Raw genomic sequence first — 16,342 nt, forward strand, 5'->3', positions numbered from 1 at the left:
ATGAAATGATCAGAGCAGAACCACTGACCCTTAACAGATCCATGTGTATGCAGGTGTTGGTGTGTCCATCCTTTAATACTATTTTTTTTCCTTCTAGCCCTTCACTGTTACTCATTCTAATCATCAGCTGTGTTTATGCTACGTAGCATGAGCAAGATCAGCCATGTACTGATCTTTAACACATCATTGTTAGTACAGTAATGTCAACACTGGGTATCAATCTGGTTATTAATTATTATCCCAATGGGTGTTCTTCTTTCCTGGAATATTGACTAAATATGTTTACCAGTGAGACTAATCAGCGTCCTACTGACCTTTACATGTGTTTTCCAAATTCTAGGCAATCGCATTACCTTTCAAAGTGGACTGTATTAACCAGTGTCAGTGGTAACTGTGTGCGTGCCACGAGACCAGGTGATATGCTGGTGAGAACAGTTTAAAGTGACATATTTTGACATATAGTGCCCTCCTGTGTTCATCCCCCCAAAAACGCAGACAAACTTCCAGGTGTTGCAAGCCTAGTAGTGCTGAGCGATTAACCAAAACTTCTGTTATTTAAAATGTTTTAAACAACTAATTGACCAACTTCTGGTTCAATTATTTAAATTCCATTTTGTCCATTTTTTTTTCTGAGCTCAACGCACACATTTCTCTAGATATAAATCAGATCCAGCCTGAAATGTGATATGTAGTAGGGAGTTGTAGTTTCCAACAGGCCAATATTCTACAAAGTTTAGTGTACACGACGTGGTAATTAACTACAATTACCATAATACAATTCTGCATCTACTGGTCCAGTGTGTGTTTCTTTTTATGCCTGAAAATACATGATCTAAGTGATTAATAGCTGGTACTCAGCAGTCATAAAAGTATGCCTTAATTACTATGAAGAACTACAAAATATGGATTTTGTCACACAGCACAGGCAGCAGCTCTATAGAGATGAGTGATGACTTGGAATTAAATAATAGTCATCAAATAAAGCAAATGTAATATATACAACAACTCAAATATTTTATTAAAGTAAAGTAATGTGAATAAATTATTGTTAAGTGATAAGCAGAAATGGGCAGTCACTACCATCATGGAACTTGTATTAATTGTTTTATTCTGTGTTACAGCATTCAACCCAAATAATAGAAACTGAAATTTAAAAAACAGATTATTTTTTAATAATCGAACCAACCTCAAAAATCACTAATCGCTGAGCACTAAATCCTGGTTAACTGTATGAAGAATAGTTTGTGTAGGAGAGTAGGTTGAGTTTAAATAAAATAAATGGTTTAATTTGTGGTCTTTAGCTGAGGTGAGAGGTTTGACGTGCTGCTTTTTGGTGAAAGTCAGTTCATCTTCCATGATGCCATAATGCCTGGTTGGAGTAGATAAACATGAGAGTCAAAAACCAAAGGCGCATGTCAAATAATAGAGGCACACAATTCTTGATTTTTTACAACCAGTACTTTCTTTTTTGGACATTTACTTTTTGATAGTAACCGGAAAGTGGAGACAAAGAGTAGATCTTTAATTAACATGTGTAATACTGTGGAACAAAGAACTGTAAGGGCTTTTTGACAGACAATGAAGTTAGTACACAGCCACAATCAGCCGGTGCAGAGCCATGTGCAGAGCCATGTGTATATCAAGTGATATGAGTTAGAAACATCATGGAAACCACAGTGACGGGTCCTCAGAGTTCGGAAATTATTTTCAGGATATGATAAGTGTTTGTTTGGTCATAGGAACTGGCTGGAATGTTGAGATTCTTCTAACTGTCCTATTTTTCACTATTGTCTCACGTCAGATGGCTTCAAACCTCCGTGACGCTCGTCCCTCAACCGGTGCAGGCAAAATCAACACGTTATCTGATGTAAGACAATGATTTTTGTCAGGCAGCTGGATGGAAAAGCAGAAGGCCACACCAGAAACCATTACAGAACTTCACACCTTTCTACACAGAGATCATTGCACCCTTCTTCGCAGCCTGCCTGTGATAAATATATCTAAAGGTGAGAGTGCCCCCGCATCATGTTGAATGTTGAAAAGCAAGTGAGGGAGCATTTGATCTATATGAAGAGGAAATTCATAATCACTCAACATAAATACAATATCAAAACCTAAAACTCTTGAAATAACCGTAAAAGCAGAGTTTAGGATCATTCAGATCGGTTCAGATTCCTTCTGGCTCTGCAACAATGTTTTGAACATGTCCGTCCATATTCCATATCCCTTCATGTGAGGTGTTTAGAGTAGCTATGGATCCTGTTGTGATTATTTTCCGGTTTTTGACACCGTGTGGATGGCTTTGATCCACTCATTCCTCTCCTCAGATGTAGCCGCTTGGAGGAAATAGTGTGTCTCGTCTGAAGTGATGATCTCAAAGAGATTCCCATCAACATCATACCTCTTGGCTGGGCCGAGAAAAGATGAAGAAGAAAAATGTTTTGAAGAACAAGTTAAAAGAGAATTGCTGACAGGAAACGGCAATTACACTTCATAGTCCTAGTCACACTGAGCTAGTGTGGGACTTGGTTCAGTGTAACTCACCATCAGGAACAAACTCCACCGCTGTGATCACAGACCCTCGCAGGTGGATAGAGCCCAGAGGGTACTCATCACCCTACAGAGAGAGTGAGGGTGGGGAAGGGAGAGAAATAGGGATTGAGGGTAAATAAAGAGCAGATTAGCGAGAGACAAAGACAGGAAGGAGAAAAATGATGGACATTAGAAAAGAGCGAGGTAAAGATAAAGATGTTTTTCATGTTAAGTTCTTGAAAAATAATATTGAAATTGAAACAAATTTTGGGTGAGGTGCCATTCTCTAATCCTGTACCTTGGTGGGGTCGTAATAGTGAATATAAGCAGGATCGTTCCGGAGGATGAATTTCCGCACCTTCCAGTTTTTCCTCCGATGTCCCTAGGGTGAAAAAAGAGAGCATGACGGGCAGTCTGCTCTTCTTATTCTGATCACTATCAGTCGTGAAAACAGAACCGACCACAGACATATTACTGTGGGGAACTTTCACTTCCTCCTTCATCGAAAGGCCCTATTTATAAACCGCCTACAGCTCTCTCATTTTCCACCAACTCTGGGGACAGCCGATGAAGCACATTTTTTTCGAAGAGTGTATGCATGTTTCAATCTTTTGTGAAAGAGAGAACTTAGCTGTAATTCTGAAAATGAAAGTGATGCTTACTGACAATAATATTTTGTCAACCATTTAATTAACTTAAGTATGTAATACAGCATCATTCAGTACATCCCAAAATATCTGATCCGGTAATAATCACATTAGTTCATCAACTAAATATTTAATTTCTTTATTTAATCGATTTACACAGTGTTGTCAGTCTTACCTGTTTGAGTAAGCAGCCCTGTTTTATGATGTTACCCCTGAACTCCTCCTTCACAATCACGTCTTCATCACTGGAGTAGCCTTCACAGAAGAACCCACTGTCTGCCTGCAACACACAATACAAGGGAAAGAAACATTAGGATACAATATTATCTTATCTCATCCTCACTTAGATTACATTATAGCTTTTACATACGTATGTTTATAACGACAGAAATGTTCAAACATCGCCTCGTCTGTGTGGTCTTCTAGCAATGACCACCATATCTTCACATCTTCTAGCAAATATGGAAGAATATATAGACACTAACAGCTACATGATTAACAAAAACAATCAGTCCATTCACTCACAAAGTAGTAGAGTGCATTTGGCTCATCGAGGACGGTGGACACTGCCCCTCCCTCGACCCCCTCTTTGGACACGTCCCCAGCGGGCTGTAAGAATCCTTCATTCAGGAGTCCTGTAGCCAACATCAGAGCCTCAGGCCTGTTCCTGGCCTTGTCCTTAGAGATCAGCCAGTCCACCACCGTACCACCTGCATGAAGAAGAGAATCAAAGCTGGTTTGATCTATCGTAATGTGACTCAGTGAGTGAGACTCAATGGCTTAATAAGGCTCCCTTTAGTCTGACCTGGATACATACAAATTTAAAGGAAATCCACTGTCACCCAAGTCCCTATATGTACTACTATACCTGTGAAGCAGTGATTGTAGACTCTCTTCTCCTTTTCCAGCTTCTGCTCTTTGACCCCATTCTCCTGGTCTCTCATTAGAATGTATAGCTCACTGAGATAAGGCAGACAACAAAGCAGACAATACTTAGAAAGTTATCAAGTGAATGATGGCTATAGTTCCGAAGACATGAATGTAGCTCCTGCAAGCGTATTGTGGATCATAGGTGGTAAGTAAGACAAGTCAGAGGTCCTACCTGAGGTTGATGGTATCAGGGAGGCGAATGGACCTCCGTGTCGACTTCCTGGCAAACTTTACACCCCCCTGCAGACAGGTAATGGCCCTCTTGATGTTCTTCACCCAGGACTCTCTCTCCTCCAGGTGGGTGGCCTGGAAGAAATGGTCCTGGTTCTTGGCCGTGCTGAGCTTAAAAACCAGCTGAAAGAAAATGGCAATGTTATATTACATGTTTCATGTATGGGGGGTGAATGTTTTTCATTGTACTTTCATTTAATTTTGTATGTTGCCAAAATTGTGAGGTCAGGTCAGGAACTAGACTGTTTGGAGCACTACAGTAATGATAGACACTTGTACTTGTATTTAGTAGCGTCTCTACCGTCCTCTTGCTGAAGTCCTGACAGGGGCTAGTCAGAACAGCTCCCTTGAGTGGGATCATTCCTTTGGGGGCACTGTCTGCCTTTCTCTTGAAGAACTCCACCCCATCATCAGACAACACCACCCACACCACCTTCCACGAGTTCAACACTGTGCCCTGAACAATACAGAAAGAAATGTATATGTTGATAGAATCAATCAATCAGTCTCTATACCACAGGTATTCTGTTACTACAAAACAAATACAATGCAGTTAGAAACGCGTTAGAGAAAATTACATTGTTATTAAACAGGTATAATGGAAACATAATGTGAAGTGTTACCAAATGGACTTTCTTCCAAATTGACTTGCCTGAATGCTGGGCATAAAATTTATTTAATTTACACAATGCATTTATCAAATATTGAGGGCTGGGACGAGGGAATACATGAAACAACACATATTAACCTCTGCATTTGAATGCAACTGCCTCTAGCAGTGTTTTGATTTCAATCCCAACTTCCCCTACTCCATAAATACAAATTAAGAATCTGCTGTACATGACTTTCTTTTTCATAAGAAATGCTGTTCAGCATACATATTTATGGGAAGTGAGTGAGTGAATGTTGCCTAATCAATCCTCACAAAGAGGGATGTTACTCGAGAACAAATCTTAAGAAAGGCAAAACACACCATAAATAACATATTCATAAATACAAATACTTAGTTTTATGTGAAATGTTCTCGTTGCAGTTTCCCTTCACTTTGTTGATTGTTGTTGTTCACCACAGAGAGTTCCCCACAGAGCTATCACAGGCACTACTTATAGTTCTAAGAATATGTTCCAATGATACTGAACAACTGATAAAGATTGGAGCGCATAAGAATATAGCTCAGGCAAAAGTTTATATGTGAAGAACAGTATAGTATGTGACATGACAAAATCATGTTCTATTCATTTTTCTTTTGTAAGAATTACAAACAAAACAAAACGTACACATACAAATGACAAAATAAAGAGCCTCACAAACATCCACAACATCACACCTGCCCAGACCCACATGCTCACATCTCTAGTGCCCGCATTACTCTCTGTCACATGGCCTCAAACTGCTCCATTTTGTTTCTCTCCGTCGCCCACACACTTTCAACATTTAGATAATAAAGCATTTGACCATTCCATTGTGTTAATGATGAAGGATTGGTTGATTTCCAATTTTTAAGTATACAGTTTTCTAGATGATTGACGAGAAAATTATCATCCAAACCATAGGGTATCTCACTGCTCTCATATGCCATGTCATTTAAATATGCAGACAGACAGATTAACAGTATATTTACATTTTAATAAAGCCAACTTTCTAACTCCGGCCATAGCATTCCCAGAAGGCGTGGATTATTGAGTTATTGTTAGTTTTACACTTAAGACATGACTCTGCCATTGTGTGGTAGAATTTGTGAATTTTGTCTCTTGTGCTATACATTCTATACATTTGTTTATACTGGATTAAGCATACATTTTAGTTAACTGTCATTTTGTTAGTTATGTTCCAACATTCCCTCCATCTTGTGCCAATATCAGTTTTTTTAAGTCTTGGTTCCAATAGATTTTTTTTTCTAAGAGACTGTCATTTGAATATGCTCTCTGCAAGGTTTTGTATATCTCACCTATCATATGAATATCCTTTTCTGACTCAAATAGGATTCCCTCAAGATTTCTCTGATGTCCAAAAGATTTCAAATCGAAATGACTTGATAAAAAACTTTGATTGTTGCATGTATTTGAAAATATCTACATTGGTCAGTCCAAAATTGCATTTTAATTCTGTCATGGAAATACGTGCATTTCCTGTTACCAAGTCATTTACGGTTTCTATGCCTTTAGTCTTTCATGTGGACCAATATATCGGTGAATTCTGAAAAGCTATCCAAGGATTGTTCATTATGGTAATGTTTTTGGTTCTTGTATAATACATTTCATTTTCTTCCATATTGTTATAGTGTTCTTAACTATGAAGTTGTTCATGTTCTTAGCTGTTTCCTTTGTAAATTGACACGTGAAAAGATTCTGGGGATGAGCATGCACATCTTCAGTATGTACCCCTTGTTCCTTCACCCTGGGTGGCGAGTAGATACAATTCAAAGTCTGAAAGGTTGAAAAGCACACTCAGACTTAGGAAGATGTAAAACGTTCCTTTTTATTCTATGAGCTTTGTTTTACCCATATAAAGTCTGTTATGACCAAGTATACTTTTTTAAAGAATATATTCGGTGGGGTCATTGGTATTGACGAGAATAAATATAAAAACTTTGTAAGCTATGCAATTCTGAAGAGGTGTATTCTACCTGTAAGATTTATGGGAAGATTATTCCACCATCTTCTATTCAGTAGATGAAGTTAGATTTTGATTAATCCAGTGATATCATGGGTTATCCGTTGTCATCTGACCACAGACTAAGAGTCTGTCTGTTTTGACGAGACCCATCATCTGTGTTAGTCATTTGTCAGGCCATGAGAAATACAAAGTTATTTTCAGATAATGAGGTTTGTGGGTGAAACAGTTCTGTTTCAGAACATATCTGCTCTCAGTCTCTAAATGTCTAAACTGAGCAAAGCGATCAAGTCTCAAGGCCAAATGGAAATAGTCCTAAAACTACTATACTAACCTTCAGTTTAATTTAAAGCACTTGACCGACAGCTCAAGTTGGACATGTAACTGGTCAAACATATTGCCAGCTGACTTGATGTTGCTAACTCTTTGTCATCGTCTCCATCGAAGGATCTTGTCCCTAACCCTCTCAAATGTGAGATAATCTATCGCCTAGTAACTAAGCTGTCAACAGCACATTTACAATATTAAAGTCTGGCCCAAGGTAAACACAAAGACATACACTAATCAATGTTATTTGACAGGAAGATATTTTCCTTTATCACCCTTACCTTTTTGACCAGATATCCCTCTTTGATCTGTTTTGGCTCCATGACCTCTAGCTGCTGGTGTCTGTGTCTGAGTAACTGATGCAGACACAAGAGGAACACTCACCCCCCTCACATATGACCTACAGTGTTGTGTGCTGATAGAGATAGTGGAAGTTGAATTAGGTGTGTCACAATGCTGGCGGCTTGCTTGGCTTCCTCTTCCTGCTCAGTGGTAGTAAAATAAGGATGGCTACAGTTGCTCATTCTCTTGGTCAAAGAGAGAATGCCTGTGTAACTGTTTTATATCAAACCTTAGTTGTCAGTAATTTGCATTTCCGTGTCAAGCATGCATACCACTAGACCAAAAAACTATAGTTTCCAGAATGTGGGCACAGGCTGATTTTTTTTTTTAGGTCTAGGCAAGGTTACTCATGATGACGCAAGTCAACGACTTAGCACAAACCCCATGACCACCTTTCAATCACAAGCATTTCAGTCACCCACTTCAAAAACTTTTTCCATTCAGCTGCAGAAAAAGATAGACACAATTACGCAAGATAAGTCTAAGTCTGTCATGGCTTAATTGAAATCACTCACTGCAAACTCAATTTCGCAACAACAGAAGCTGTTCAAACAGCCCATTCTCATGGTATTGTGGACTGGGAGTTAGACACAAACTTAATTACACAAGTTAATTATATGGGTAAACTCAAGTATGGATTTTATTTTCACATCAGTGTGTAGGCTAATTAATATATAATAGCCATATTGGGCCATCTGAAACAATGACCCCCGTCTGACTAATTATGTTAGGCCTGACATTCCATTCTTTCCGCCTCTATGCTCTTCAGAGTTGAGTCGTTATCTTGGCAGGATGTGGTTTCACTTTACCCTTACCACAGTTTATCAAGTGCTGCCACTTGTGCCTTGGGTCTCAGTTGAATTTACTTACTGAAAGATCTTCCTACAGAAGTCTACACAGAACTTGTAATAACTTAAATTTAACCACAGGACTAGACAAGGGTATTTGCTATCTCCAAAATTGGTTACTTTACCATTAAAATGTTTACAAAAATCTGAGGGAAGTACATTCATCTATCAGAGTTCCAGTAAGCTTTTAGTCAACTAAAGGGTTAGGTAGTAAAATTCCCTCTAGAGGACGCCACATACACATAAAAAAGGCAGGTTGACATTTATTGTCATGAATCTTGACCTGGAGGCAGAACTGAGCAATTTCCGCTAGATAAGCCAGTGGAAATGCAAAATTGTCTATATCGTAAAAATGTATGAAAACAAAAAATAGCTTTTTGGTCTTAATTTAAGGTTAGGGTTAGGCATTATGGTTATCAGTGTGGCTAAGGCTAGGGTTAAGTTTAAAATCAGATTTTATAATTTTGTGGCTGTGCCAATTAGTGACCACTCTACAGAACTGCCCCCAGGGCAAGATTCATGACAATAAATGCCAACCTGCATAAAAAAGCAAACACAACAGCATATTTGCAGAGCACTGACTGCATTATATTTGCATTGTGCTCAGACATTTCAGGAAGGGACAAAATAACAAAAGTGTCAAGGAGAAGCAGCAACAATATACAAATATAAGCAGCTCATAAAATGTACAATGAGATTTAATACAAAAAGAGTGGCATCTGCTGGTGAAAAGAGGAAATATTTGATGACAAACAAAATGTGTTGAAATCACAAAAGAGAGAAAATAGTACGCTACTCCAAAAATATACATCCACCTACAGAGTTGTTCCAATAAACAGCTGCTCTGTTTATAAGTCACCTTTTGATTACCATCCTAACTTTATAAGCCTGAAGGACTATAAGCCTGGAACATCCTCTGTGTCGTTCGCAATAGAGGCCAAGGAACAAAGGACATACTGTACATTCTGTGGGCTTAAATCACTCTTTACTTTAAATAAACATCAGGAGGGGTGATGTTGATGAGTTTATTGATGAATCTTGGGAGATTGAGTTTCATTAAGTGCCACCCTGAGACTCATCTCTCAGACGCAGTGATTGGAAAATGACCCTGCTCCCTGGCAATGGAATATTCATTCACTGGAAAACAAACCAGGGGCATACTGAGGACATTCAGTTCTATATAGGAAGTTGGGCGTGACCACTGAAGGCTATACTCAATGCTTGTGGGTATTTTTATGTTTTTGGAGTTTGTGGAAGGAGTTCTTAGTGGCGTTATACTGTAGTGCCCTTCGAAGACAATGCCATTATTGGGCATTTGAAAATTAGTGAGTCAATTTATTTATTTTTTGTGTCCCCTTTCTCAACGGTGAGGTACCAAAAGTTGATAGTTCTAGCGACTCAATGTAACATGCTTGGTAAGAGAGGTGAAGCTGACTCATTTTGTTCTTAGCCTATCTTCTCCGTTCCACTTTCTTTTCCCCCTCAATTTCCCTTCAATTTTGGCTGAAGGTATACCATGTTGCACATGCAGCACATCCTGTGGTAGTGTAGCATTAGAGAACTGGTTCTAGTTGTCACCCTGGTGCGGGGGCGATGTGTTCAACTGAGAGTAATGTGTGGTAAACATGATGAAACCCCTTTTTCTCCTCCACACCTCCTTTGGAGTTGAGTGCTCATGAACTTCTACTCTTCAAATTTCAATCACAGTCTACAGTTGTTTGAACCTATATAACGGATGTGTTTTCCAAAGAGTGAAGTGTGTCAGGGATCCAGTATGTGAACGGTCATGCCATTTTAAGCTTGATTGATCCAACTGTCCAAATCCAAAAGTGTTCCAACTGTGTTCATACAGTTACAAACTTATCAACTGATTTCTGCACATGACGACGCATTGTGCTCTCAATGTGAAGCCATGCCCACCAGTCGGTCAATTCAACCTTGAAAAGTTGCCACTTTTACATCAACATGACATACTTTGGGAAAGCAATAACATACAGTATTGGCTGTTGATAACATTCTCATCAAAATGTGTTCATATTCCTGCAATTCAAGTCATGGACGAATCAGATATCGATTCCATTAAAATCACAGGCCTGTGATCAGAGCTGTGGGAATAGAGGTCGTGCACCACATGTCACCGGGCTCTTTCTCAGGAGATTTGTCAGAACAAGAAAAGTCTAGAACCAGGAAACTATCAATACATTTTTCCTCACCAGTGCCGAAGCAAGCAACCTTCTCGAGTCACCTCATTCAATTCCAATAATTTACAATATTGCACAAAAATATAATCAATTCAGGAACTCATGTTATCTAGCTAGTTCCTTTCTGTTGACCAGTCACTATTTTTGTCTTAAGATCAATGTTAAGATGCAGCAATATGTTTTTGACGTCTTCTTTCCTGTGTGTGAGCCACCTGTGAAACATCAATAATTCTGCAGAAGAATGCACTAGATTTAGCTGAAGGTAACCCTTAACTGATGATAGCTTCCCACGATAAAGCTTTCTCTCTCTCTCTCTCTCTCTCTCTCTCTCTCTCTCTCTCTCTCTCTCTCTCTCTCTCTCTCTCTCTCTCTCTCTCTCTCTCTCTCTCTCTCTCTCTCTCTCTCTCTCTCTCTCTCTCTCTCTCTCTCTCTCTCTCTCTCTCTCTCTCTCTACCTCTACCTCTACCTCTCTACCTCTCTACCTCTCTCTCTCTCTCTCTACCTCTCTCTCTCTCTCTACCTCTCTACCTCTCTACCTCTCTCTCTCTCTCTCTCTCTACCTCTCTCATTCCTTCTCTCTCTATGTGCTCCCTAATGCCCCCTCACATGTCCGCATGCCCCCTCTCCCAACACACACACAAGAGCCCTTTCCCCACAACATTCACTCATAAATAGCTTAGGTAAAATATTTTTTAGGGAACATTGTCAATTATCAAAACAGAGTTCACAAGACACATAACTCTGTGGCCTTTGCAAAACAGTAAATTAGTTTTGAAAATGTAGTTGCCTTCTCAAAGCATAAATACATTCAAAATAGATGAATCCAAAGAACACGACTGCCTGCAAAAAGATTAACCCAACCATACTTATCTCTTGAGTCCAAGCAGACTAAACAGAAAGTTAGTCTGTCTTTTAAAAATCTCACTATCAATACATTTTCTTTGCAGTCACTAAATCATGATGATCAAAAGTACATATATCCAAAGGTGCAGAAATATGGCCAAATACTGTCCTTTTATGCATATTTCACCAAACAATTTCATACACATCAAATATTATTCCAGATTTGTTTTTTTATAGCAAATTTTGTGCAGGGTTCATTCATTGGTATCATCACAATCCAATTCCATGTATTCAATACAAAGGCTGGTGTGCTCATAGTTTGGTCCACAGAAACACTATTCACAATAGAAGTAAGTAAAGGTGAATACAACGAAGAAACACAACTGATATGAATGTACAGGCATCAATCCACACCAAAGCAAAGCTCTATAATGGAAGGTCACAATGTCAAATATGATGACAAGAGTAAGCAAAAGTTACTTAGAAGTAACCAAACTTAATTCTCTGCATGTCTGCATGTCTGCAATTTTGGAAAATGGGGTGATTTTGCTATCTGTGTGCCCCCGACCTCCATGGGGCCCCCAATCCCTCAAAGCAGTTGGGTGCCCCGGGGCACATGTCCTACGTGCCCGTTCAGTAATCCGGCACTGGATGAGCGTGCACAAACATACTCCCCACATCTCTGTATTCGGTGCACATAGGCCATTGAAACATTAAACAAGGTTGTGTTTATGAGGCGGAATCACATGGTGTCGTTTCAGTTTGGGCTTTTTCTAATAAATGTGAGCCCACATTGTGTCTGCTATTCAACTTTTTGGAATCAAACAGACCTGCGTAAATGCTGATGCCCTTTTAGGCTCTGTAGGGGGTTAACAGAGAGCCTACAGTGTAGGAATCCGCTGTCAGCAGCCATGGGCCTTCAAACTAAATACAGATTCCAGGATACAGGATGTGTCAGAATGACCTCATTCCAGGATTAAATCCTACTGGAACTTCTCTGGAGCAGCACTCAAATTCATACACAGAGCATGCAAGGACTGACCATCCCTGATATCAACATGATAGTTTTAACCCTAAAAGCACCAACTAAAAACACACTGTGGCGGAATGTCAGGTAATCTCTATACTACAGCACTAAACTGAAAATATGGACTCAATAGTAAACTGTGATACAACCACCTCAATTGGCACAGAAGTAGATATAGATATGGAACCACCCCAGATTGGCCCCTAGGGGGCATGGCAGCCAATATAACTCAAAAATAAATAAATGTATCTATACCAAGTGGAGTGTCTCATCTTTCAGATGGAATTGGAACTGAGTTGATAGCCCATAGTGTCCCAATGATAGAGCTAAAATCTGATGGCCATCTTAGGTCCTACCAGTATGTAGGATTAGCTCAATTGCCAATTTCTCAGCCTCTGCATATCACAGAAACACAATACTTTGAATAAATAACAGACAAATGTTATTTTAAAAAATGCATAAATGAAATGATCACATTTGACTATAAATGTATGAACATTTTCTAATAATTGCTTACTTTGGGGGAATTTAAGCCATTTACTTGTGTTACAAAGGTTAATAAAATAAAAAGTGGTACTGCTCTACTGAGTGTCTCTTTGCAATGATGCCCAATTTGGGGTAAAAAATTAGCCCGTTGGCAATTTTAAGCAAAACATATGTTGCCGCTATTAGGGTTAACCTCGAATTCCTCCCAAACCCGGATCCGGGAGCACCCCCCACAGTAAAAAAGCTGACTAGCATAGCCTAGCATAGCGTCACAAGTAAATACTAGCATCTAAATATCATTAAATCACAAGTCCAAGACACCAGATGAAAGATACACATCTTGTGAATCCAGCCATAATTTCTGATTTTTAAAATGTTTTACAGGGAAGACACAATATGTAAATCTATTAGCTAACCACGTTAGCAAAAGACACCACTTTTTTTACTCCACCAGTTTTTTACTCCATCAGTAGCTATCACAAATTCGACCAAATAAAGATATATATAGCCACTAACCAAGAAACAACTTCATAAGATGACAGTCTGATAACATATTTATTGTATAGCATATGTTTTTTTTTGAAAAATGTGCATATTTCAGGTATAAATCACAGTTCTACATTGCAGCTGCAATCTGAAATAGTGCCGAAGCTGCCAGAATAATTACAGAGACCAACGTCAAATACCTAATTACTCATCTTAAAACATTTCTGAAAAATACACAGCGTACAGCAAATGAAAGCCCAACATCTTGTGAATCCAGCCAATATGTCAGATTCTTTAAGTGTTTTACAGCGAAAACACAATATAGCATTATATTAGCTTAGCACAATATCCAGAAACACAAGCAATTTACCAGCAGCACAGGTTAGCGATCGTAACAATACAGCAAAAGATATATAATTTTGGACTAACCTTGATATACTTCGTCAGATGACAGTCCTGTAACATCATATTACACAATGCATATAGGTTTTGTTCGAAAATGTGCATATTTAGCAGCACAAATCGTGGTTATACAATGTGATCAGTGGCAACAGGTCATGCATTCTGGCCGGCGCCATCTTGGAAAGGCACCTAATCTAATCAATAAATAATCGTAAACTTGACAAAAAAATACAGGTTGGACAGCAAATGAAAGATGCATTAGTTATTAATGCAACCGCTGAGTTAGATTTTTAAAATTAACGTTACTAGACATACAGTGTGCGTTACAGCCAGACTAGTGCCGCAATAATGGCGGACAAATGCGTTTACATTTTTCCACATAAATACGGAATAACATCATAAATAGCTCTTACTTTTGGACGAGCTTCCATCAGAATCTTGGGCAAGTGGTCCTTTGTCCAAAAGAATCGTTGCTTGGTTGTAAAACGTCGTCTTCAACTTCGGAATTAGCAGCTAACATTAGCTATGTGGCCACAACATGCACAAATGTTCAAAGCGCAATACTAAGGAAATTCCGAAAATAGCAATATACTCGCATAAACTGATATAACTCGGTTTAAAATAACTTCGTTATGATGTTTCTAACACCTGTATCGAATTAAATTACAGACGGATATAGCTAAGGCCGATAACTGAGCGTTTCAAAATGCCATCCTGAGGTCTCGCAATGACGAACGTCGAAAAGAGAGCTCCCTTCGTTCCTTGGCCTTTTATAAGCTCTGAGAACTATGTAGAAACTCCATTCCACTTCTCATTGGTTACTGACATCCAGGGGAAGGCGGGTGCAGTTCATGTCGACCCATAGGATACATACAGAGCTTTAAACTGATCTGAGAACAGAGCCTCGTTTTCAGACCTTCGCAGTTCCTGTCATGAATTTCGCTGCAGAAAGAGTTCTGGTTCACCCACAGACATAATTCAAACGGTTTTAGAAACTAGAGATTGTTTTCTATCCAATAGTAATAATAATATGCATATTGTACGAGCAAGAATTGAGTACGAGGCAGTTTAATTTGGGAACGATAAATGTCCAAGTTGAAACAGCACCCCCTGTAGTGTCAAGAGGTTTTAACTATGTTTTGAGGCAAATTTTGGGTTCTGATGGGGTACGACAGTTGAAATAAGCGCATGAGACATTTATAAGGAATTTTCTTCTAGAATCAATAACATTATTTTATAAGTTAACAAATGGATGTTGCAACTAAGGATTCTAGGTTAAATTAAGAGTCTATTGACGCATCTGTGTGTCAGTCAAAATAACATAATTTTTTAAAATCACCCAAATCTCCATCAGTTTAAGATGGAGATATCAGTTGTTTTGCATGGGCTGCGTCTCAATCCACCCGCTAAAGTGGCAGAGCTACAGCGCTGTTTGTCAGACCAGGAGACATCCCTAAAATCTATCTTCTCACATAAACATCTGTAGCACCCGAACGGTTTGGCCTACTAACTAATATGACCACTCTATGGAAAGATGAGACCATCAAGGCCTCCACATCTGTCACGGGACTTGCCTGAAGGTAACTCATACAAATGAATGGAAGTATGGAGGTAGTTTTGTGCCAAAATAAAATGGGGTAAAATATGTGTCCAAAAAAATGAAATATAAGATTTAGGTCAGACACTTCAAAACCTTATTCCTTCAAATAAATCTTTGGACAGATTTTTTTGTTGCCATTTATGAATGTGTTATTCAATGCTTTTCTATTGGCAATAGTAGTAAAGGCCAAATTCAATATTCTATCAACAACAATATATAGTTGAAGTCGGAAGTTTACATACACTTAGGTTGGAGTCATTAAAACTAGTTTTTCAACCACTTCACAAATGTATTGTTAACAAACTATAGTTTTGGCAAGTCGGTTAAGACATCTACTTTGTGCATGACACAAGTAATTTTTCCAACAATTGTTTACAGACAGATTATTTCACTTATAATTCACTGTATCACAATTCCAGTGGCTCAGAAGTTGACATACACTAAGATGACTGTGCCGTTAAACAGCTTGGAAAATTCCAGAAAATTATATCATGGCTTTAAAAGCTTCTGTTAGGCTAATTGACATCAATTTTTGTCAATTGGAGGTGTACCTGTGGATGTATTTCAAGGCCTACCTTCAAACTCAGTGCCTCTTTGCTTGACATTATGGGAATATCAAAAGAAATCAGCCAAGACCTCAGAAAAAACATTGTAGACCTCCGCAAGTCCTAAATTTCCTAACGCCTGAGGGTACCACGTTCATCTGTATAAACAATAGTACGCAAGTATAAACACTATGGGACCACTGTCGTGGCTGAATCATAATTAGTTAGGTAACATAGATAGATACGATTTTATTTTCATCATATGCTTGTGAGAGACTTGTC

General features: G+C 38.8%; 1 protein-coding gene across 3 annotated transcripts; it reads right to left on the minus strand.

Moving 5' to 3' along the window:
- Positions 1–1,087: 1,087 nt before the first annotated feature.
- On the minus strand, positions 1,088–7,829 carry plek (pleckstrin). Of its 3 annotated transcripts, none has more exons than XM_071379983.1 (11): positions 7,562–7,829; positions 6,967–7,087; positions 6,632–6,766; positions 4,642–4,797; positions 4,282–4,463; positions 4,048–4,139; positions 3,705–3,889; positions 3,355–3,459; positions 2,831–2,914; positions 2,545–2,617; positions 1,088–2,408 (listed from the first exon to the last, which is right to left on the minus strand). In XM_071379983.1, exons 3-11 carry the CDS (start codon positions 6,644–6,646, stop codon positions 2,269–2,271), a joined length of 1,032 nt encoding a protein of 343 aa, XP_071236084.1. In that variant the 5' UTR covers positions 6,647–6,766; positions 6,967–7,087; positions 7,562–7,829; the 3' UTR covers positions 1,088–2,268. The 3 variants fall into 3 exon arrangements, with proteins under 3 accessions (XP_071236084.1, XP_071236083.1, XP_071236082.1); XM_071379982.1 differs by having other exon boundaries at positions 6,967–7,109; XM_071379981.1 differs by lacking the exons at positions 6,632–6,766; positions 6,967–7,087.
- Positions 7,830–16,342: the final 8,513 nt, after the last annotated feature.

The sequence above is a fragment of the Salvelinus alpinus genome, chromosome 32 (genome assembly GCF_045679555.1).
Source record: "Salvelinus alpinus chromosome 32, SLU_Salpinus.1, whole genome shotgun sequence".
Classification (NCBI taxonomy): domain Eukaryota; kingdom Metazoa; phylum Chordata; class Actinopteri; order Salmoniformes; family Salmonidae; genus Salvelinus; species Salvelinus alpinus.

Coding starts and splice junctions, on each gene's coding strand:
- plek (XM_071379981.1), bottom strand. CDS start 7,603: ATGGAGCCAAAACAGATCAAAGAGGGATATCTGGTCAAAAAG. Junction 4,140..4,281: donor CCTGATACCATCAACCTCAG/GTAGGACCTCTG, acceptor GCCTTATCTCAG/TGAGCTATACATTCTAATGA. Junction 2,915..3,354: donor AGGGCTGCTTACTCAAACAG/GTAAGACTGACA, acceptor TTTTCACCCTAG/GGACATCGGAGGAAAAACTG.